The sequence below is a fragment of the Pyrus communis genome, chromosome 11 (assembly GCF_963583255.1).
Source record: "Pyrus communis chromosome 11, drPyrComm1.1, whole genome shotgun sequence".
NCBI classification, from domain to species: domain Eukaryota; kingdom Viridiplantae; phylum Streptophyta; class Magnoliopsida; order Rosales; family Rosaceae; genus Pyrus; species Pyrus communis.
The window spans coordinates 24,448,656-24,474,084 of NC_084813.1; the positions used below are offsets into that span (position 1 = coordinate 24,448,656).

At 34.5% G+C, this 25,429-nt stretch overlaps 1 protein-coding gene and 1 long non-coding RNA gene across 2 annotated transcripts; one reads left to right on the forward strand and one right to left on the reverse strand.

The window, feature by feature from the left end:
* Positions 1-12,453: 12,453 nt before the first annotated feature.
* Positions 12,454-15,323, forward strand: LOC137749340 (uncharacterized). The gene is made up of 3 exons (XR_011070199.1): positions 12,454-12,584; positions 13,272-13,330; positions 15,129-15,323. It is a non-coding gene; the product is annotated as an uncharacterized lncRNA (long non-coding RNA).
* A 7,610-nt stretch (positions 15,324-22,933) lies between these two features.
* Positions 22,934-23,840, reverse strand: LOC137707595 (AAA-ATPase At3g28580-like). Its single transcript, XM_068446497.1, has one exon. The coding sequence runs from the start codon at positions 23,772-23,774 to the stop codon at positions 23,067-23,069; it is 708 nt and encodes a 235-aa protein (XP_068302598.1). The 5' UTR covers positions 23,775-23,840; the 3' UTR covers positions 22,934-23,066.
* Between the last annotated feature and the right edge of the window lie 1,589 nt (positions 23,841-25,429).

The window sequence follows — 25,429 nt, forward strand, 5'->3', positions numbered from 1 at the left end:
GCAAATTCAGACATCACCACAACTTACTTGGTTCTTATCAATTTAAAATTTTCCTGAATACTGTATAGCAGATGCCTAATTAATTGAGGTATTGATTCCATTTGATCCTTTTGTATGCTCAATACTAAAGAATCTAATAGCATATTGGACATGTTTATTGGACATTGAACTTCAAAGGGTGGTGCGGTTAGCCCAACAAAAATATGTTTGCTTTATGGACATCCGGCCCAGTAAAATACAACCCATTTGGACCAGCTTGAAGTTGAACTCCTGCTGCCTGCCCATTTAACACATATGAACAGTAATCAATAACCCAGTTTCAAGTCAGTTCCGTAACTCAATCCAACTGGTGACAAGCCACAGTTATCCACTTTTTCCGGGCTTGGAGAGGCTATGTGGCCCAGTTTCTTGGGTTCTTCTGTGTGTTCTTTGCTAGAAATGTTGGAATTTGTATAATTTTTGTGGAGATTAAGTTAAAAATTAAAATAAAAATATATTTAATGGAAAAGGGGTTTTGGGGTGACTTGGCATTGATTATTGTGTGCGAATACATTCAAACAATCCGGTCAAAAAATTGACCTGTGGATTTGTCTCAATGCAGAGAATTCGGTGTTTGTGTGGAAAAAAATGGAAATTATTATTAGTCCATATAACAATGATGTCATATTTAATGGAAAAGGGGTTTTGGGGTGACTTGGCATTGATTATTGTGTGCGAATACATTCAAACAATCCGGTCAAAAAATTGGCCCGTGGATTTGTCTCAATGCAGAGAATTCGGTGTTTGTGTGGAAAAAAATGGAAGTTATTATTAGTCCATATAACAATGATGTCATCATCATGATTATGTTAAGCATCATTACATACTTTCCTTTTAGTATGGTCCAAGAATATCACGAACCAGAATGTTTGGCAATGAAAATCATGTATCTAAGTGAAGTTTGTTTCAAAATAAGGAAAGAGAAAATTGTAGCAATGGTCCTTTTATTTTAACGTAATTAGAATAATGGTCTCTCAACTAAAAATTCATGACCATTGATCATTTAACTCATTAAAACGCACAGCTATGGTTTGTTTCGTCAACTTCATCAGAATTCCGTCAAAATAACTCATGTTGGAATAATTATTGCTATAATTGAATTAAAATGAAAGGACCATTGCTCTAATTGGGTTAAAGTGAAATGACCATTTATGTAATTGGGTTAAAATTGAGAACACATTGCTACAAAAGTTGTGTTTTCAAGCAACATGCTAATTTCTCGACCGTTCCGAAGCACCATCATTTCACAAGATAATCGTAGAAAAAAGGGATTGAATATGATTGAAATTTAATCTTGAAGAAAAAAAACCTAGCATTTGGATTGAAGATGATTGAATTTGGATAACTTAAATTGGATAGAATCAAGATCAAATCTTGAAAATTAGGGATTTGCCTGTCCAACCATCGGGGTGATTGGCACGTATTAATATTTGGTGAGATTTTTGGGGCCCATGAGCGCGATCGCGATGGTATCATTGAAGATTTTTTGGAATCGCGGTGGAGGTGACCGGGGCAAATCGAAGGGAAGAGCTCGCACTTCAATGGCAAATGCACGTTCATATCGCAGACGGTGGCGAGGGAACTACCGTCGACGAAGGTGACTAAGATGAAAATGGCACCGCGTAGACGACGAGGCTGATGTCACCGTGGAAGGGGTTGAGAGGGGAGAGGAAAGGGAGTGAATGCCAAGGGATATAAAAGTATGGAAGATCATGTAAGCAACGATGCCGGACATGCCGGCGCAAGAGGATTGGAGGAGGAGGTGGGTGTGGGTGTGGGTGAAATTCAGTGTTTTGGGTGCTGGAAGAAGAAGCTGAGGTGGTATGTTGATATTACCCTTTTACCCTCATCCACGGAGGGTATATTTGGCCACGTGATAGATTTTAACAAGAAATTGATGGAAAATTTGGAAATCAAATGTCGGGTTGGTGATCGACTATTAATAAAAGTTGAAGAGGGTAATTGACTAAAATAAAAGTTCAAGGGATAAATTGACATCGAATTACAAATTCAATGTTATACACACACACACGAAGTCATGAAAAACGTGGAGTTACCGAATGAAGGATGACCACCTTGTAAAAGACTCCTTGCAGGATCATGCATGCATGTAATTAAGTTTCTTCAAAATAATACTGTATAAAAAACGGCCTTCTAGCTAGCCAGCCGTTCTTATAAATACATAGCAAGGGCCCTTATCTTGTGAAGCCATGAGGAGACACTGAAGAGAGATCAAACAATATTAAGGAAGAAGAGATATATTAAAGACGTTGGAAGAGATACCTGTCACAGGAGAGATGACAAAAATTACGATATATCGAAACGCAACTTATATTATTTCTCCTGTGACAAGTACCCCCTACAACCTCTTTCTGAAGCTTTATGCATGTGTATTGATCTGTCTGACTGATAAACAAGAGGAGAGGGGAGGCCAATTAGTGAAGAATTAGTGGTATACCAACTCTCTACTTAATGTCAACATATTAATTGTCTCTTTTTTTTTATTTATAATTTTATGGTGTTTATAAATTGAATTTTTTGAAAATATTATAAATTTTAATTCTCATTATGGTAAGTATCTTATATAAGAAAATATTTTTCGTTACACATGTTTTTGCATATTTTCTTATGTGCCATTAATTCATTACAATATATTTAGGTACAAACATTTCAGTATACTAGGTTAGTATAATATGTTTAGGTACGAACATTTCGGTACACTAGTTTATTATAATACATTTAGGTACCGACATTTCAGTACATTAGTTTAATATCATATATTTAAGTATGAAATTTTTCGGTACACTTATGTTTTTGCATATTTTCTTATGTGCCATTAATTCACTACAATATATTTAGGTATGGACATTTCGGTACACTAATTTAGTAAAATATATTATGATACGGACGTTTAGGTACACTAATTAGATGAAGTAAAATAAATATAATGAATTAAAATGGGTATAATAATAAATAATGTTAATTTTAGTATAATGACATTAAATAAGATATCTTAAATATTAAAACAAAAATATAATAAAAATTTGAATTAAGTACACATTAGAAGATTAAAATCAATATTCAATCTAACACCAGGTTTTTATTGGATTTTAATCTTCTTCAAGGATTAAAGTTCAAAAAACCCTTATTTTAAACATCTTTATGCATATATATATATGAGGTTGATCAGTTGCAGCTAGCTCCATAAAAAAAATACATATTAAGTTAATTTTGTATGATTTATGTGCATATATCAGCATTTATGTGATTCATTAAAAATTGGACATGCATTCTTGGGCATTTTTGCATGCACTTGTATAATGCCACTGTTACAATTTTACTTAAATTATAACACATATATTTATTTTTAGAAAACTTCATTTTAATCCTTGGCAAAGATAACTTTTAGACTAAAATCATGAATAAGATCAAAATCTAATTTTGTTCTCTTGGTACATTAATCACCTCATTTATTAATTTTATTTTGATGTTTTAGTTATTTCTCTTGTTCTTCCTATTTTTAATGTATTCATTTTATTTCATTATAATTTTCATTTTCATTTCATTCATCATAATATATTTTGTTGTAAACATTTAGATAAACTAATTTTTGTTTTACAATATATTTCAATATACTTTGTCTTCTTTGTTTAGGTACATTAAATTCATTATAATGCATTTGTGTGCATACATTTAGGTGTACATACATTTTGATACAAAGATTTAGGTAATTCAATATAATACATTTTGGTACATACATTTCGGTACACATTTTGGTACACACATATTGGCACATTAATTTAATATAATAAATTTCGGTGCATACAATTGGGTACATACATTTCGATACACACATTTAGGCACATTAGTTTAATATAATACATTTCGGTGCTAACATTTCGATACATGCATTTTGGTACTAACATTTAGGTACATTAATTAAGTTTTTCAAGTTTGAAGAATGTTAAATAAAATTAATAAATTAAAAAAAACTTTTGTTTGGTAAAAAAATAAATTAAAATGCGTATATTAATAAATTTTTTGGACCTGGATCTAAAAACCCCTTGAATAAAATACACATTAGTTATTTTAAATTAAGGACACATCAAATTACTATAATCAATATGTAATCTAACACCAGGTTTATTTTAAATTTCAATCTTCTTCTAGGATTAAAGTTAGGAAACCCCTTTATTTTTTATGATAGATTCATTTCTGGGACATATCAACCATTGCACCCATTTATACTATAACGGGTTAATTACAATAATGGCCTAGCTTCATAGAGAAATATTGGCCTAGCATCATGGCTATAAATATGGGGTTATCTAAGCTCTTGAAGCCATTAACACGTTGAATAGAGAAACAAAGAAGATATAAAAGAGGTTGAGGGCTTTATGTCACAGGAGAGATGGAACAATCCGCGCTCTAACTAGAAGCATGTTCCGTTCTCCTGTGACATGAAACCCTTTATTTCTTTATGCATAAGTACTAATTTCTTTATTCAATTAAAGAAAAATGCAGCATTTTCCAAATTCATTGAGAGGGAGAGGCAGAGAGGCATCTCTAGAGAACTGATGAATTAAGAAAGGTTGGGAGATATTTATGCTCACAAGAGAGATGGCACTAATTGTGCTGCAACTGCAAAAGCTCTACACAAGTGCCACAACTTTGATCTTTCTCTATGACATTTTGGGTTTTTTCTTTCTTCCGACATGATTTTTATCTTATGGTTGTAGATTACTTGAATAATATACTATCAATTACTTATGCTTGGCTTTGTCAAGGTATGATTGTTTTAGTTAGGCATCTACTGTGGATGCCATACATTGTTAATTAAAATAGGCCCATCATGATAATGATAATCTAATGTGATTGATCAATAACCACACTAAAACCTGGATTAAAAAAAAGATCATTCTATTTGGAGCTGTACATATAATAAATTCGTATTAGATGATGGAATTGGTGGTGATCTCATATATATTGCAGTACTTGGAGTAATTAAGTTTCAAAAATCATTCAGATTACATCAAAAGATTAGGGCAGTAAATATGATATATTACTGATCAACTAATAACAGTAGTTTTGCAGACCGATTTCATCTGACAACTGTTTTGCAATGACAAATTTCATGAATAATTCATCAACTCATATGTATGAGCCTATGGTTAGGTCTTAAATTTAAAAATAAATATATAGTACTGTTGAGATCTTTATATATAATATGTATTTATAAATAAAGATGTACTAAATATGTGTTATATATTTTCCATGACCATGAGGCTTTAATAATTTTTGTGAGAGAGAAATTTGGAGTTTATATGTTTGTACCTTATGAAGTACAGTACTAGTACCACTTTACAAAAAGAAAAAAAGGAAAATGAAGAAATACTATACTGGCTCTTTCATGCCTATATATAAAGCTGCATCATGAGGATTTTGGAGCCAGCAGATTGAAAAACAGTACTAAAAGCGAGATCAAAATATCAAAGCATAGGGACTTCTATCGAAGGTGATATGGCGCCGAATGCCATGTATAACGGTAGCTGCGATTACAAGCTTTATATAGCTAGCCAATTCAGGCGGCGAGCTTCATCTCTCCTCGACTGAAGCCTCTCACACTTTGATTCCACGGAAAAGAAACCCATCTTTAATTTGTTCGCAAGATTGGAGAAAGATCAGGTGAAGTAGTATTACTTTACCCTTTTTCTGCATTTTGTCGTCTGTTTTGAGTTTTTGCTTCATGCGTATATTACTGTACTGTAAGATTTTGTTTAAGAACTAAACCTATCTTCTTGGATCAAAGGATCATGGTAAGTGCTTATATACATGCTAGGGATCGAAAAGACAGAAAGTATGTGTGTAAAATGTGCCGAAAAATACAAGAAAAAGTAATAAAAAAAATAAAAAAAATGGTACCTAGCAAATGTTTTTCCTCTCCTTTTTGCTAGATCCGGCCACCTGCGACGTCCACTTCTACATAGGCAACGGAGAAACGCATGGCCTGGTCGGCGGGGGTGTTGATCATTAGCTTGCTAGTGAAGGACTCAAGTACATGATTTCTTCTGAGAAGGGTATATTACTTGTCCAGATGAAGGCTGAAGGATGAAGAGCTAATTGAAGATCTTCTGTTCACAAGGTTCACCGCAAGTTTTGTCATTTAACATGTGATTGCAGTATTAATTTGGACTTTAAAATCATCTAAGCCTGCAACTGGTGTTTTTCTATTATCTTTTGCTAAATGTTCAAGCCAGCTATTGTTTGGAGATGGCCGCAAAGCCTATTTTCCCTTAGTTTAATTATGGTTTGACTTTAATGTTTACGGCCCAGAATAGTATTGAACTTATGGCGTGTTTACGTAACGGTAATGAAAATATGAGAAATTGAATTGAGGAGGAATTGAATTGAGGAGGAGTTGGAATGAGGAGAAGTTAGAATCAGATTCATGTTGAAGCTGTTTACTTAAATGTTCTAGAATCGGAATAGAATTTCATAAAGCTGTTTATTAATTCAGCAGACTCGGAATATAAACTAGTATGATTACTCAAATGCCCTTGTCCCAAATCAAATATTTTATATACTTTAATGGGCTTATAAAGGATAGTCTTGGAAATAAAAAAAGTAAGTGAGGGCATAAAAGAAACAAAAGTGTCATTCCGATTGCCCAAACAATCAGGAATTGGATTACCACCTATATCTAGGGAATCCAATTCCACCAATACAAGGAATTGAATTCCAAAATTTGTGTGGGCCCCACTGCTTTTTTGATTTCTTCATGTTTAGTAAACACCGGAGTACTCCGTAATCGGAATTCAATTCCACATTCTCATTCCGATTATGGATACGTAAACACACCCTTAGGCTATTTTCAATGAAGATGGGTAAAAGTTCAAAAACCAAAAAATGACATGATTTATTCAAAAATTCATCTTCAACCGATGGTTGGACCATTATTTTATTGAGCCCACCAAGCCACTATTTGGCCAAAGGGACACTAGGCTGGCCACATGTAGCCTCCCTCTTAACCTTTTTTTAGGGCTCAGCTTCTCAATTGCAATAATTGATTCAAATTCAATGGTTATATTTGAAAACATTCAAATGTACTTTAACTTAAAAAAACCAATAAATTTAAAGTATAAACTTCAAACTAATAAATTATTAAGGGGCTAATATAGTCATTTCGGTTGGAGTTGGTATATGAGTATGACCTTACACTGTTTATTTTTAAAAATAATTTTTTTGCGGAGTTATAATTCTAAACGGGGCTATATTTAGCAATTTTGGTTGGAGATGACCTTATAGGAAGCCTTTAAGGAAAGAAATTCCTTTTTTTTTTTTTCCCTTACAAAAATAGGGATTAGTTATACGATCACACCGCATCAAACTTCAATTATTCGAATCATCTATTTTTTAAGTTGCACCTCATAGATCATCCTTGCAAAATATTAGCCATATCGGAAATATTTGACGCATCTAACTGAGTTCAAAGAAATAAACGAATATTTTGTTCTATAAGAAACATTAAAATTTCATTGTGATAATTAAATATGCAAATGATTTCAGATTGACTTGAATTTTTGTAAGGATGATCTATGATTATTTAAGGTAAATTTTATTTAAACCATCTAACCTTTTTATACATCCAATTTACTCTCTTCACCTATATTGTTTTTTATTAAAGAATTAATATCTCTTTAAACCCAAATTTATTATCTAAACTACTCTCTCAAACCTAATTTAAAATGTAAAATTATCTTTACACCCATATGCTAATTAGCTTATAACAATGCATGATTGGATTGGGATTAAGATTGGGGTTGAGAATGAGATTGAGACTGAGAGGTGACGGCTTGCTGTAGGCGTTTTTTCCTGTATCTCCATGCTACTTGAATGCATCTTTCTGCAAGGCCTCTCCAGTAAGGTGACTCATACCTGCCATAAAAACCAAACTTCAACATCAATGTTCTGTCATAAACCATTCCCACATGCATCCTAGACGATTTCTTGCAGACCATGTATGCATATGTCACCAGTCTTCAATCGTGTATGCATACATGAGATATGAATAGCTTTAATAAAATAAATTAACCTAATGGCTCATTGAACACGTGGTTTGCGCAAGAATCTGGAGAAAACACTGGTGACTTCTTCAATGTCAGTTGCGGCAATCAATGGAAGAGACCTACATGGGTGGAATGCTCTACATAGAGCCTGTTTTCAAAGGGAAGATAGAAGTCATTCTAACGCTGCTTGAAAAAGGTGTGGATATGGATGCTAAAGATGAGGATGGATACACCCGGTTGCACTGTGCAGCGGAGTTGGGACGTGCGGATGTGATTGAGATGTTGGTAAAGAAAGGAGCTTATGCTGAAGCTCGAACTAACAAAGGTGTGACTGCACTGCAGATTGCTGAGTCTTTGCACTACGTTGGGATTACTAGGATACTTATTCATAGAGATGCAACAAAAGACAATAGTAATATGGCACATATCTTGACTCAGGCCTCAGTTTCATTTGGGAAAAAAAATTCTATGGGACTAGAGGAGGAGAAGATCAAAGGAGGAATGAAGAAGAAGAAATTGAGTCAAGCTAGAGCTCTTCGTGGGAGCTTCGATCGTTCGATGTCATTGGTTGTTGTTTAGCTAGTATAGTTGGAAATAATATTGGTGCATTGGTATATTGATAAACGTAGGATAAATTGGAGGATTCAAAACTTTAAAATCATCATCCATCAATAAAAAAACGTGTTTTTCTCTATGAGAGCTTTTAGGGTTTTAGCCGGAATTAACATAGGATAAACAAAAAGTGATCCTAGGGTTTAATTGTAGTGTTTGTGTTTATTGATAATTTTGAGTTTTATTATTAATTTCATTTAGTACTTAATAGTAATTATGCAATAGGGTAAAATAGACAATTAACATTTAAAATTTAAGTTGGGTGTAAAAATATGTTACATGGGTTTAAATAAAATTTCTCATTATTTAATTGCGCGGTAGGATTTTTTTTTTTTTTTTTTTTTAAATTAATAGATGGTAAAGAGGTAAATTTAAACTGCTCATGATGAGGTTTTAACGAGGCATTTACTCTAGACTAGTCATAATCTTGTATGGGTTAATGAGCATCTTGAATATGTGAAATGCAATTAATTCACTTTTTTTTTTCTTCCTTTGACTACTATAACACCGCAGCAAAGGGTTTAATGATTTTCTTTTGATATGCACCCTTACTTTGAGACTCGTGTTAGCAATTATTTGTACTTGTCGAGAACTGACAACAACAACTAATATCTTCTTAAGTCCTAATACGACTACTTCTTAAGTTTTACACACTTAAGGGGAGTGTTGTAATTAGTGTGTTTATTTAGAAATGTAATTGTGTACATGTAAACTCAAATAGAATCCCAATAGGAGTTGAAGATCAAATCATTATAATCTTTGTGTTACTTGTAAGGCAATGAAACCCATCATGATTAGTATTAATAAACGTACAAGGTATGGGTGGGTTGAACATACAATTTTCATACCCGAGCTCGTTCTCTTTCTTTGCCATCCCTCTCTCTCTCACCCACTCTGAAAGTTATTCTCACATGGAACTGAGTTGTTCATTTCTGATCATTTGTGTTAATGTGCAGGCAGCAGTAGTTCAACTTCAAAGTGGATATGAGTTATGTATATGTCCATGGTGCACTCTTCGGCCTGTTGCCTTTCTGTGTCCAGTTCACATGTAACGACCCAACATTTTGTTGTTGGGCTAACCACACCACCCTTTGAAATTCAAGGTGAATTTCAAAATCTATCAATTTAAAATTTTTCTGTATATTGCATTAGCCTCTTGCCACACAACTACGTATGATAATCTACACTTTTACATTTTATTTTATATGAAACTTCATTTTAATCCTTGGCAAAGATGACTTTTAGACTAAAAGAGTGAGTAAGATCAAAATCTAATTTTAGTCCCTTAACACATTAATCACCTCATTTATTAATTATATTTTTGATGTTTTAATTATTTCTCTTTTTCTTCCTAATTTTAATGTATTAATTTTATTTCATTATAATTATAATTTTCATTTTATTCATCGTAATATATTTTGTTGTAAACATTTAGATAAACTAATTTTTATTTTACAATATATTTCGATATACTTTGTCTCCTTCATTTAGGTACATTAAATTCATTATAATATATTTCAGTGTATACATTTAGGTACACACATTTCAATACAAACATTTAGGTACATTAAATTAATATAATACATTTCGGTAGATACATTTGGATACATACATTTCGGTACACATATTTTACCTACATTAGTTTAATATAAAACATTTCGGTGTATACATTTGGGTATATACATTTCGGTGCTAACATTTAAATACATTAATTCAATATAATACATTTCGGTATTAACATTTAGATACATTAATTGAGTTTTTCAAGTTTGAAAAATGTTAAATAAAATTAATAAATTTAAAAAAAAAAACTTTTGTTTGGTCAAAAAATATATTAAAATGTGTATATTAATACATTTAAATATTTAATGAGAGACATTGAATAAAATACACATTAATTATTTTGAATTAAGAATACATTAAGGGACTATAATCAATATGTAATCTAACACTAGATTTATAACCACCGTGAAAATGGATTTCCCCCGCCATAGGCCGCTACACACTCCACAAAAGGAGGAAGCCCACACCTCGTAAATACATATTGGCGTATTGAACATTGAAGAAGCATGAAGGCCTAAGTTTTCGGGATATGGGTCATGCGAAAGAGATGTGACTCTGACATACAGTTTGGATGAATTTACCTTGTCCGCATGTTTTGGGTTTGCAACTTTGCATCGAACGTCCGGATGTATTATTGATCGGTTTAGGGCCCTGTCCTCAATTATATCTCTTTTTTGTTTTGTTTTTTTCTAATCTTTTGACAGATGCCTTTTAACTTGACTCGGCAACTAGCATAATTAATTAAAAGCTGCTTTAATTGGCTTGATTCGGTAGAGTCCCCAACAATCACGAATGAACAATAAATTGACATACCAATTCTGGGCCAATCAAAGCTTACAGGGTACTTTTTTTTTTTGTTTTAAGATAATAGACTATATTTTTTAGTTAGTTTTAAGTTCAGTTTTTTAAAATAGTCCTACCAAACAAGTTTTTAAAATCTAAAACTTGAAAATTATTTTTAAGTTTAAAAAGCTGGATTAAAATAGTGTACCAAACATACCCTAACATTTCCTACTTTGAGTACATAGAGAAATACTGGCTTAGCTTAATGGCTATAAATATTGGGTTATCTAAGCCTTTGAAGCCATTAACACGTTGAATAGAGAAACAAAGAAGATATAAAAGAGGTTGAGGGCTTTATATCACAGGAGAGATGAAATGATCTGCGCTTTAACTAGCAACATGTTCCATTCTCCTTTTTATGCATATATATGAGATTGATCCGTTGCAGCTAGCTTCATCAACAATATACATATGCTTGTTTCACATTATGTGATTACAAATTAAATTGATTTTATATGATTTATGTACATATATCAGCATTTGTGTGATTCATTAATAATTGGACATGTATTCTTGGGCCTTTTTTCGCACATCTATATTTTTTTTTACTACATAATTTTTTGGCATGCATTTTTCATGTTTTTCTGCTTCTCTTCACGAGGAAATTTTAATTTACTTATAGCATGCCACTTAATATTATAATTTTACTCAAATTATAATACGTATATTTATTTTTTATAATATATTCTCGTTGGGGGCATATGTGACAACCCGTTCCAAATTTTACGTTTTTATTTTATTTTAAAAGCGTGAATTTACTAAATTGCCCTAGAGGCAAGGACTTTGACTTCCGTTGACCATCGACTTGAGAGATGTGAGACTTATTCTTTAAGCATATCCTCGTAGTACTCTTTGGTACGAACGTATAGGCGAAAGCCGTTTGCGCGTTCGGATTATAACGGTATAGTTACGAACGTTCGAAATTGGTTATTCAAGGTTTAGTGGGTATTTAAATTAAACCCCCACTTTGTGGGGGAAGCCCAAAATCAGAAAGGGAGGGAGGAAAGAAAAAAAAAAAAAAAAAAAAAAAAAACAGGGAAGAGAGCTTCCCGTGCACCCATACCCGCGCCACCACGAGACCACCTTCCAAGGCCGATTCCGGCCATCTCCGGTGGAGTTTTTCGATGCCACCACCACCATCTTGAAGCTCTCATTCCCCTCTACAAAACCCACCCAAGAACCACCTTGATTGACCATGGTATGAGACGGTTTGAGGCCACGAAAGTTGACGAAAATCAATGGTGCTCCGGCCACCCTTTTCGATTTTCCGGCCAATCGGCAAAGCAATGGCCGATGCCACCACTTGGGCTTTGTAGCCCACAATCCCAGGAGCAAAACCCAACCAACCTTGACCCCGTTGGACCACCGTAGACGACGAATCGACGTCGGGAAGTTTTAGGCATCCGCCGGCTTCGTGGGCAAAATTGACCATCTTCCGTCCACTTTTGGACTTCGTGGCAGGTATGAAAGTTGCTCCACTCACTGAGATCTTCATTTCTGTGAAGTTTGAGAATTTTTGGAAATAGTTGGATTTTCCGGCGAGTCGGGGCGGCCGACCGCCACCCGCGGCGGCGCGTGGCCAGTGGGCCGCCAATGCTATTTTTAGGCTATGTCAAATGTCTTGAATTCAGTTTTGTCATTTGAATGACGTAGGTTGATAGTTGGAACCTAAATTCATTACGATACGTTACTTGATGAAAATGTGAATCGATGATCCGACCGTTGGATCGTCACCAAAATGGGATATATTATAATACGTAATATTTAAAGATTATAGGAATTTACAGATCGGGAATCCGACTTACGGATCTTCCTGAATTGGATTTGTAAGTTAGTAAAATAAATGTTCATGGCCACTTGTTTTAGGCAATTGGCGGAGATCTGACCGTTGGATCGTAATGAAATTTTAGTATGTTATTCTTGAAACATATTGTGGATCGTTGGGAGTTGCGGATTGGAAATCTGATATGCGGATCTTCCGGGTCAAGTTATACAGGGTTGTAAACCCTACCGTCGATCTTTGATCGACGGTTGACTTGTGGTCAATGGGTATCAAACTATTTTAGAATGTCGTTGAGGTTGTGTTTTATGTGAATTACGTACTCTTCGGATAAGAGTTCTAAGATGTGATTTGATAATTGGTCACAGGGACCAATCATTCAGGACGCCTCGATGTGTGCGCTAGAGAATCATAGCGTGGACTCCAAGTAAGTGGATCTTTTCCTTTTTATCGTACATATTATTGAGAGTTCTATCGACATTTTTAAATTGATTAGGTATATTACTTTCATATAATTATAGTGAATGCTTGAAGTACGATATGAACTACGAATGGCTTGATCCCTATTTAGGGTACGTAGGCAGTCTAACAAGACGTTAGATGCAGCCATAAAATATTCGAGACCAAAGCCTTGCTTGGGAAATTGAGTAAGGCGAAGGAAATTGGTAAAGGCAAGTTTTAGTTTTATGATTTAGTTAGCTAAATTAGTGTTAATTGGGTCGTCATGGATAATTATCCCTGAAAATAAATAGTTTGGGAGTAATGCGTTATTGATTGTACACTTCTCACTGTATTGTTTATAATTGAACATGCTACGACATGTTTGAGTATTAGATTGCATCATAGTATATCAATATGTATATTACTTGCATATAATTATTGGGAATGTTTTCAAGTGCAAAGGTGAACTCAGGACACCCAGGTAAGTTCAGGTGAGTTTATGGTACTAGTTGAATCGATTTCGTTATAGCATGACTACAGTTATGTGTTAGGCAACTTCGATACTGTCGTACTGGTTGCCATGAGTTGCACATGTTATATTGAGATGCATTGAGAGCTCATAAACCTGCACCCCGGTGTTAGTGCTCCCGCCCGTGGCCAGGGCACAGTCCTTCACGTGATGTTCACCTCCCGCACCTTATGCTCACCTTGGATTCAAGGTAGGTGCACAGTTCTGTCGTACAGACCACTTTAGGTGGTTCCGACTCGTAGGTGACCCGCGATTATTCGCCCAGTCTTCACGTGATCGTAGCACTTGAGCTTATTTATTTACACCCAGTCCTGTCGTACAAACCACTTTAGGTGGTTCCGACTCGTGTGCAGATATACTTATTGAGCTATATGCTAGCCAGGATTGATGAGATATGGATAAGTCGTACAGGTCACTAGAGGTGACTCCGACTTATATGCTAGCCAGGATTGATGAGATAGGGATAAGTCGTACAGGTCACTATAGGTGACTCCGACTTATATGCTAGCCAGGATTGATGAGATATGGATAAGTCGTACAGGTCACTAGAGGTGACTCCGACTTATATGCTAGCCAGGATTGATGAGATATGGATAAGTCGTACAGGTCACTAGAGGTGATTCCGACTTATATGCTAGCCAGGATTGATGAGATAGGGATAAGTCGTACAGGTCACTATAGGTGACTCCGACTTATATGCTAGCCATGATTGATGAGATATGGATAAGTCGTACAGGTCACTAGAGGTGACTCCGACTTATATGCTAGCCAGGATTGATGAGATAGGGATAAGTCGTACAGGTCACTATAGGTGACTCCGACTTATATGCTAGCCAGGATTGATGAGATATGGATAAGTCGTACAGGTCACTAGAGGTGACTCCGACTTATATGCTAGCCAGGATTGATAAGATATGGATAAGTCGTACAGGTCACTAGAGGTGACTCCGACTTATATGCTAGCCATGATTGATGAGATACGAATAAGTTGTACATGTCATTTTAGATGACTCTGACTGATATATCACTTTGTATTGATTTAGTTCATTTGGCCTACTTATTAATGTATGGTGGAGTTAATGGCAAACCGTGGTTTTGGTCATTTCTGAGTATGGTTTGGATATATGTATATATGTTGTACTGTCTTATGGAAAACGATACGGGTTTTACATTAGGGCATTACTTTTAGAGAGGTAATAACTTTGGGAAGCTTGGTTTTATTGCTTACTCACACCTTCTGTTTGGTGCCCTCCAGGTTTTAGCTGCTGAGTTTGTATCGACAACAATCTGTGGTGAATCTTAGTATTAATGGATATTTTTGAGGGTATGATTCTTACCCATACTACTGTACCTTACTTATGCTCTGACATCGCGTGTGAAATGGGTTCGCTCCCACTCGTAGCGCACTCTGGTACTTAGACACTTTTAGATTCAAATTTATTCACTTTTTGTACACTATCACATTTTATGGCTTCGTCACCTTCCAGGTGTCGGCCAGCACAGTTCGATTCAGGGTCCAAGTGGACTTTCTGGGTCGGGGTGTGTCAGCATATGAACCATGTCACCCGTTTTTATTATAAAACATGAAAAATTACAAAAAAAATATTTTTTTTTTCAATTTATTCTTCTTATTCTTACCTTTTATATGTTGCCTTTATTTTAATTTCCTCAATTTTTTCCAAAGACTTTTTTATACGAAGATTTAATAAATCTAATTTTTGTATAAAACGATACAAACAAGGGGGAGAATATTTGGTCGAACTACACGACGATCAACAAAAAAAATTTAGTAACTTAAAGCATCAATTTTAAGGGCTGTATACTATTGGAAGCAAATAAAAAAGAAACACCAAGTGGGATCAAAGAAACTAGCGGACTGACAACCCACTTGGTTCTTATCAATTTAAAATTTTCCAGAATACTGTATAGTGGATGCCTAACCAAGATTGACTTTTTAGTGTAAAAATATGGTTTGTCGTTAAAATGAACAGTAAGAGCATCTCCAAATGAGATGTCAAAATGTCCAAATCAGCAATAACGGTAACAAAAAACAACATTAATGTTTTCCAACCAAGAAGCCAAATCTGATGTGGCATGACATGGATTGACATCTCTCCCCCTTGCTAGCACCTTCAGATTTGTTTAATTAATTATTAAATGCTTTTTATTAATTTTTTTTATTGGTTTAAACCATTATCCGTTTGTTTCTTTTCATTTCCAATGCAAAGAAAATACATATGAATTATTATTTTATGTTTAAAATTTGACATATCGGTTGGAGATAAAAAAATTTAAAAGATATCAAAGTGTCATTTAAGCCTTCAAATTTAAATTTTAGGTTTAAAATTTAACATCTCCTTTAAAAATGATCTAAGAGGAGTTTTTCGTTAAAATTCTCTAAAATTTTTCTAAATACTGTATAGCAGATGCCTAATTAATTGAGGAGCGGATGCCTAATTAATTGAGGTATTGATTCCATTTGATTTTTGTATACTCATACTAAAGAATCTAATAGCGTATTGGACATTGAAATTCAAAGGGTGGTGCGGTGAGCCCAACAAAAATATGTTTGCTTTATGGACATCCGGCCCAATAAAATACATAACCCATTTGGACCACTTTGAAGTTGAACTCCTGCTGCCTGCCCATTTAACACATATGAACAGTAATCAACAACCCAGTTTCATGTGGTTCCATCTACTCAGTCCAACTGATGCCAAGTAACGGTTATCCATCTCTTTCGAACCCGGAGAGGCTAAGAGGAATTTTACCTTGCCCGTGGTCACAGTCAAGCAGACTCACAAACTCAAAACATTAAACATGGGACCTCCCACATTTTCTTTGTCTTTTTGGGAGCCCCTGTTTGCACTCTTATCTCTAAGTCACTTGCTGTGATTTTCAATCAATTTCTTTTTACCGGAACCATGTTTTGGGGCTCAAAGGTTGGAACTTTTTGCCTTTTCTTGGGTTTCTTTTGTGTGTTCTTGCTAGAAATGTTGGAATTTGTATAATTTTTGTGGAGATTAAGTTAAAAATTAAAATTAAAATATATTTAAATAGAAAAGGGGTTTTGGGGTGACTTGGCATTGATTATTGTGTGCGAATACATTCAAATAATCCGGTCAAAAAATTGACCCGTGGATTTGTCTCAGTGCAAAGAAGTCGGTGTTCTTTCCCAAAAATAAAAATAAAAATAAAAAAGAAAAAAAGTCGGTGTTTGTGTGGACTGTGGAGGAGCCGTAGCTTGCCCAATAGGTTACGTTAACCTACACCCAAATTTAAATTTTTTTTTTTTTTTAAAATGGAAATTATTATTAGTTCATGACGTCATATAACAATGATGTCGTCATCATGATTCTGTTAAGCATCACACATACTTTCTTGGCACTTTTCCTTTAGTACGGTCCAAGAGTATCATGAACCAGAATGTTTGGCAATGAAAATCATGTATCTAAGCGTTTGTTTCATATACCGACTAATAAGGAAAGAGAAAATTATAGCAATAATTCTTTAATTTTAACGCAATAAGAGTAATGGTCACTCAACTAAAAATCTATGACTATTGATCATTTAACTCATCAAAACGCGCAGCTATAGTCTGTTTCTCCATCAAAATTTCGTCAAAATAACTCATGTTGGAATGACTATTGCTATAATTGAGTTAAAGTTGAGGAACCATTGCTCCAATTAGGTTAAAGTGGAGAAACCATTTATCTAATTGGGTTAAAATTGAGAGCTCATTGCTACAATTTTTTTCATTTGGTTTCCTATATTTGCCCCTTGATTCAGTCTCACATAAGTGACACGTGACTCATTTTGACGAAAGTTGTAACGGAGTTGACGAAAAGTATCATAGCTACACCTTTCGATGAGTTAAAGAACCAATGGTCATGGATTTTTAGTTGAGAGATCATTGCTACAATCTTCTCAATAAGAAAATATTGACTAGTAATTGTATTAAACATTTAGGATCTGTTTGGTATTCTATTTCAAATTTTAACTCAAAATTTGTGATGGATTTTAAAAACATGATTTCTTAAGTACAACCCTTGCAGTCCAAAAACTTGTTTGTTATGGAACTTTGAAAATTTTAAACACATATATTTTTTTCCCTTCAATCCCACCACACGCTTTCTCACATGCATAACCGCAATTAATTGGTGGGTGCACATTCTAAGTTACAAGCAAGCAACAACAATAAATCAAACTCTTCCCCAACCTCGAATAATTTAACCCTTCAAATTCTTCCCCAGTCAGCCCCGTACTGCAATGCCCCAATCTTCAAAGATAAGACTTGCAATATGCTAATTTCCCCTACTTTGGAGGCCCAATTGATCCAAACCAGTGTGATCAGAATTGGTACTTTGAAGCAACATGCTAATTTCTCAACCGTTTGTTTTGACTCTAGTGGGTTTGTTTGACTCTAGATGATATCGATCCAAAAAAAAAATGTGAAAACAAAAGTTGTGTTTTCAAGCAACATGCTAATTTCACAAGATAGTCGCTAAAACAAAAAAAAAAAAGAAAAGAGGATTGAAGATGATTGAAATTTAGGATGGAATAAAAACTATGATACTTCTGTTTGGTCCCATATTCCGTATTCGATATTTGATCGGATACTCGTCCGACACGTATCCTGGTTGATGGACACGAATTTGACATGATGAATATGAGTATCCTACATTTAGGATACATTTACACTTTCAAAAAAGGTAATGACGAGGAGAAAATTAATAAAAAACATCTATAATTGAAAGTTGTTAAATACAAAGAGCTTCCATCTAATTAAAACCATAAATACGACTCTCACACTTCTTTTACTGTATAAAGAGGATTAGATTTTGAACTTTTCTTCTCTAACAACTCAAATGTACTTGAATTTGAATTATGAATTATGTTTTAAAATGTATATTTTTGTTGTTGTATACATTTTTATTTGTTGTATCCATAGCGTATTGTATCTTAATTTTTAGAGATTTTTTGTATTACTGTATCGTGTCGTATCGTATCGTCGTATCCATATCCATGCTTCATAGTAGAAAAAAAAAACCTAGCATTTGGATTGGAGATGATTGAGATTGGATAATTGAAATTGGATAGAATCAAGATCAGATCTTGAAATTTAAGGATTTGCCCGTCCAACCATCAGGGTGATTGGCACGTATTAATATTTGGTGATCGCAGTGGAGGTGACCAGGGCAAATCAAAAGGAAGAGCTCTCACTTCAATGGCGTATGCACATTCATATTCATATAGCAGACGGTGGCGAGGGCACTACCATCGATGGAGGTGACTAAGATGAAAATGACACTTTTGGCCTTGGCGCAGATGACGAGGCAGATGTCACCGTGGAAGGGGTTGAGAGGGGAAATGAAAGGGAGTGGATGCCGAGGGATATAAAAGTATGGAAGATCATGTAAGCGACGATGCTGGACATGCCGGCGCCAGAGGATTGGAGGAGGAGGTGGGTGTGGGTGAAATTCAGTGTTTTGAGTGCTGGAAGAAGAAGCTGAGGTGGTATGTTGGTATGTTGATATTACCCTTTTACCCTCCATCCACGGAGGGTGTATTTGGCCACGTGATAGATTTTAACAGAGAAATGGATGGAAATTTTGGAAATCAAATGTCAGGGTGGTAATCGACTATTAATAAAAGTTTAAGGGGGTAATGGGCTAAAACAAAAGTTTAAGGAATAAATTGACAGCAAATTACAAGTTCAAGGTTACACACACAGACAAAGGCATTAAAAACGTGGAATTACCAAATGAAGGATGAACACCTTGTAAGAGTACTCCTTGCAGGATCATCATGCATGATGCATGCAATGCGAAATTCAAGGAAGTTTCTTCAAAATAATACTGTATACAAAAAGGCCTTCTAGCTAGCCAGCCCTGCTTATAAATACATAAACCATGAGGAGACGCTGAAGAGAGATCAAACAATATTGAGGAAGAAGAGATAATTAAAGATGTTGGAGGAGATACCTGTCGCAGGAGAGATGACAAAAATTGTGATATATTGAAACACAACTTATATCATTCTCCTGTGACAGGTACCCCCTACAACTTCTTTCTGAAGCTGCATGCATGTGTATTGATCCGTCTGTCTGATAAACAAGAGGAGAGGGGAGGCCAATTAGTGAAGAATTAGTGGTACACCAACTCTCTATCATTATTTGTTAATATTATTTTAAACATCTGTATGCATATGTATGAGGTTGATCAGTCGCAGCTAGCTCCATAAAAAATATACATATTAAATTAATTTTGTGTGATTTATGTACATATATCAGCATTTATGTGATCCATTAAAAATTGGACATGCATTCTTGGGCATTTTTGCATGCACTTGTATAACACCACTGTTACAATTTTACTTAAATTATAACACGTGTATTTATTTTTTATGATAGATTTTTTTTTTTGCCTTATTTTATTTTATTTTTGAATGATAGATTCAGTTTTGGGACATATCAACTATTTCACCCATTTATACTATAATGGGTTAATTATAATAATACCCCGTAAGGTTTATCGAGTTTTCACGGAACCCTTCTCCACGTTCAAGACATCATAATAACCACCCCCTTAGGTTTTAATTCCGTTTCATTTAACTTCTTGAGTCAAAAATCTGCTAACCAATTTACTATAATTAAGAAATTTTTTATATTTTTTTGTTGAATAAGAACATTAAGTATTAAAAAAAAAACAAAAATTAAAAATCAAAATGTTAGCAAGAGAGACAGTAGAGTCGTTGTTATCGCCAAGGCCATCGCACCAGGAGCCAACAGGATCGTCTCCGAATCTTCTTTGTGAGGATTGTAAAGATTTATGAATCATGTCCGTTCATTGTACATCGTACAGTTAACTTTCGTCTGGTATTATTTGTGTTCAATTTTAAATAAAATAATTTATGACCGCACGATATACGATAAATGGACACGATTCACTGATCTTCAGAATCCTCACGAGGATCCGTATTTCTGGAGCTCAACGAATAACCGTGTCTTCCTCGCAGGAATAGCAACAGTTTCAACTTTTTAAAACCTTTGTCTTGGAGAACCCAAACGAAACAAGCAAATGAAACAGTGACATATTCCTCACGACGAGGTTTGCACACACTGCTTGTCGGATTCAGGACCCCATGTTTATGAATTCACAGGTTGCGGAGGTATGGACAACTATCCATTGTTGCTGAGGAAGGAGTCGCAACAAGACAAGAGTTCGAAAAAAAAAAAATAACGAGAAATTAAGAAGACGCGATGGTCCTTTCTTGTCGGAGTTTGCACACACTGCTTGTCAGGGGGAATTTTTTATTGTAACGAGAATATAGGTAGTACATTATGTGTTTTTATGTAAGTGGTAAATTTTTTTATTTTTTAAGACTTTTTAACACACATATCCTACAATTTGTATAATAACACATGACGTATGCCGATCATATTAAAAAATATCTCAGAGTTAGGACCCCATGTTTATGAATTCATAGGTTGCGGAGGTATGTACAACTATCCATTGTTGCTGAGGAAGGAGTCGCAAGACAAGGGTTCGAAAAAAAAAAAAACGAGAAATTAAGAAGACGCGATGGTCTTTTTCTTGTTTTTTTTAGTTAATGTATTTACAATTTTTATATTTATAATTATAATTTTTTTTGTTTATTAGTTTTAAGTAATTTATTCTTCTTATTTCTCCTTTTATATGTTGCCTTTATTTTATCTTTATTTTCATTTCCTCAATGTTTTCAAAGAATTTTTAGTTTTTGATACAAATATTTAATAAATTTATTTTCGAATAAAACAATATATTTACTTTAAAATGGTGAGAATATTTGGTCTAACTATGCATCAGTCAACCATAATAATTTATTAACTTATCATTTTTAAGAGTTGCATCCACCATGTGGTTCAATATTCTTGTAGATAGAGTGTTGGGTTGTACCCATACATGAAACTCCCTCTTCTCCTAAATTAATGTAATAGTTTTGAACTCTTCCTTTTCCCTTAATAATAGTAATTTTTCTTTTTTAAAAAGGGTTGTGATTTTCACACACCCTTAACTACTTTTCCCACACCCCTCCCTATTTTTTCATACTTAATTGGTATCCTACTATTTAATCTTCCATATATACCCCTCCCTAAATTTTCCTATTTAATTGGTATCCTACTATTTAATTTTCCATATAATCTTCCCTATTTAATCTTTCTATGTACACTCAGTACTATGGTCTGGTGGTATTTTTCTTCATTTGGAAGTGAGAGATCTTAGGTTTGAATCTTGTGGATGGCGAATTCGATACAAATTAGGTTGTCTATTGTGTGGCTTAACCGAACTGCTTCTTCCCTTAATATAAAAAATATCGATGTACTTAAAAAAAAAAAAAAAAAAAAAGAAAAGGTTCTATCCCAATACCTAAATTAATTAGGCATCTGCAATACAGTATACAGGAAAATTATAAATTGATACGTTTTGCAATTCACCTTGAACTTCAAGGGGTGGTGTGGTAAGCCCAATCAAAAAAATATTGGGTCGTTACATGTGAACTGGACAAAAGAAAGTAACAGGCCCAAGAGTGCTTTATGGACATCAGGCCCAATAAAATACAAAACCCATTTGGACCACCTTGAAGTTGAACTCTTGCTGCCTGCACAATCAACACATATGAACAGAAATCAACAACTCAGTTTCATGTGAGTTCCATCTCCTCAGCCCAAAATTCTTACGGTCTTCAGTCGATTTCTTTTTAATGGAAGCTTACGTTGCTCCTTGTGATTCGTGTCGAAGCTCTGTGCTTCTTTTGGATTGCGTTCTGGTGCAAATTTGCACTTTTCTCTGTAATAACTCAGTGTCCACCAGGTGTTTGTTGAAATGCCGCTGCTATTTAATTTCGTGTGGACAGGAGGGATTCTTAGAATCTTAGCTATGCCTGATTGTATATCCCTGGTTCGAGAGAGAGATCCCTTGTCGGGTTGTAAGTCTCTCGGACAACGGATGTACAACTTACAAGACAGATTTTCCGTAAACATGAGCGTTACATGCACAATAATTGCCTTGCTCAAACCTCGACACAATTATAGGTGTTTTGGATATATATCTAGGACCACATTGGCAGTATACATAAATGCTTTACACATACAAAGCCCTTTTGTCCCCCAAATCGAAAATCCTTTCTTTTTTTTTTCTTGCTTGCAGTCACTTCATTTTTTGTTAGATGATGGTGATTCCGTATCCTGATCGTGTTCTTCTTCTGCAGCCGATGGCGATTTCTCCTCTTTCGCTTCTTCCTCAGCCTTCAATCCTCCACTCTCCTTTTCCTTCTGGAGAGCTTGGAACAGACTCTGCAGGCAGATTTCGACATCCCCGGAAAGTTTCTTAGGCATCAAATGCTCTGCAACATCAGCCGGAGTCATCTTAACATCCCCAAGCAACACTCCAATTTCCAGAAACAAACGGTGTGATTCGAGCTTGAGGTAGTTCCTAGCCTGCACCTTGAACGATTCGGAGTTACAGTATGACAATTCAATGTGCTTATCCATCCTTCCTTTCCTAATCAATGCAGCATCAAGCTTCTCCACATAGTTTGTTGTGAACACAATGAGCCTCTCTCCGTGGCACGCTGACCACAGCCCGTCGATGAAATTCAGGAGCCCGGAAAGAGTAACCTGGCTCGGTTTTGCCTCCCTATCCTCCTTCCCCATCTTCTCATTCGGATCCCTCCCTTCCCCCTCCTCCTCTCCTTTCTCCTTCCTCTGCCTCCTCTGCCCCGTGATATCAACCGAACAATCGATGTCTTCAATCACAATAATCGACTTACTTGACGTCTCAATCAGCAGCCTCCTGTTGTCCTTATATACATGATTGGCCGGCTGATGGCTAGATCCCAAAATTAATATAAAGTATGTCATTAGTCTTTGACAGATATAGGTAATTAAGCAAGTGATTGATTTAAAATTAGCGTCATTAATTTACAATTCGACATTAATTTTTATTTTCATTTTATTTTTAAGTAAATGTTTAACGATGAAATTATCACAAGAATTTTAGTCATGAGAACTTTCTAATTTCTTGAGTGAAAATTTCATCGCTAAATCATGCATTTTGTTGTAGTAATACTCTTGTACAAGTGAAATTCTGGGATCAATTCTAATATAGGACCAATATTAGAAAAGAAAACAAGAGTCTAACATCTCTTTCCTTTTCTTTCACTGGACATGGAGGTATATATGAAGGTCTCGAGGAAATTGTGCTTGTAAAATTTTTTTATTATTTTTCAATGGGAAAATGAACCCCCGGGAAATTACTAGTGAGTTTCTAATGTGTATGGTAAGGCCAATGTTCCAAACTTTAAACAACGTATTTAATTTTAAAGAATGATTAATTAATTCATAAGCGTATGCAATTTATCCCACTTTATGTAATCACAGGCAAATTCCTTGCAGATTAAAACAAACTTCGTGGTATTGTATAAGTAATTTCCTTGCATTGTGAAAAAATCAAACATTTCCAACTCCGAGTACATAGAGAAATACTGGCCTAGCTTAATGGCTATAAATATGGGGTTATATAAGCTCTTGAAGCCATTAACACGTTGAATAGAGAAACAGAGAAGATATAAAAGAGGTTGAGGGCTTTATGTCACAGGAGAGATGGAACGATCTGCGCTCTAACTAGCAACATATTCCGTTCTCCTTTTATGCATGTATATGAGATTGATCCGTTGCAGCTAGCTTCATCAACAATATACATATGCTTGTTTCAGATTATGTGATTACAAATTAAATTGATTTTATATGATTTATGTACATATATCAGCATTTGTGTGATTCATTAATAATTGGACATGTATTCTTGGGCCTTTTTGCGCACATCTATATTTCTTTTTACCACATAATTTTTTTGGCATGCATTTTTCATGTTTTTCTGCTTCTCTTCACGAGGAAATTTTAATTTACCTATAGAATGCCACTTAATATTATAATTTTACTCAAATTATAATACATATATATTTTTTAATAATATATTCTAATTGGGGCATATGAACCATGTCACCCATTTTGATTATAAAACATGAAAAATTACAAAAAATAATTTTTTTTTTCCCAATTTATTCTTCTTATTTCTAGCTTTTATGTGTTGCTTTTATTTTAATTTCCTCAAATTTTCCAAAGATTTTTTTATACGAAGATTGAATAAATCTAATTTTTGTATAAAACGATATAAACAAGGGGGAGAATATTTGGTCGAACTAGACGACGATCAGCAAAAAATTTTTGATAACTTAAATCATCAATAACTTAAATCATCAATTTTAAGGGCTGTATACAATTGGAAGCAAATGAAAAAGGAACACCGAGTGGGATCAATGAAACTAGCGGACTGATTGCAAAATAGATACAAATAGGTGCGAATTCTGACATCACCACAACCCACTTGGTTCTTATCAATTTAAAATTTTAGGAAAACTAATGAAAATGACTTGAAAACTTTGAGTTTTAATGATAAGGACAAAATAAATGGTAAAATGAATAGTACCAAGATTGACTTTTTAGTGTTAAAATGT

What these genes read in the sequence shown, in the direction of transcription:
- LOC137707595 (XM_068446497.1), bottom strand. Translation starts at nt 23,774, where the DNA reads ATGACATACTTTATATTAATTTTGGGATCTAGCCATCAGCCGGCCAAT.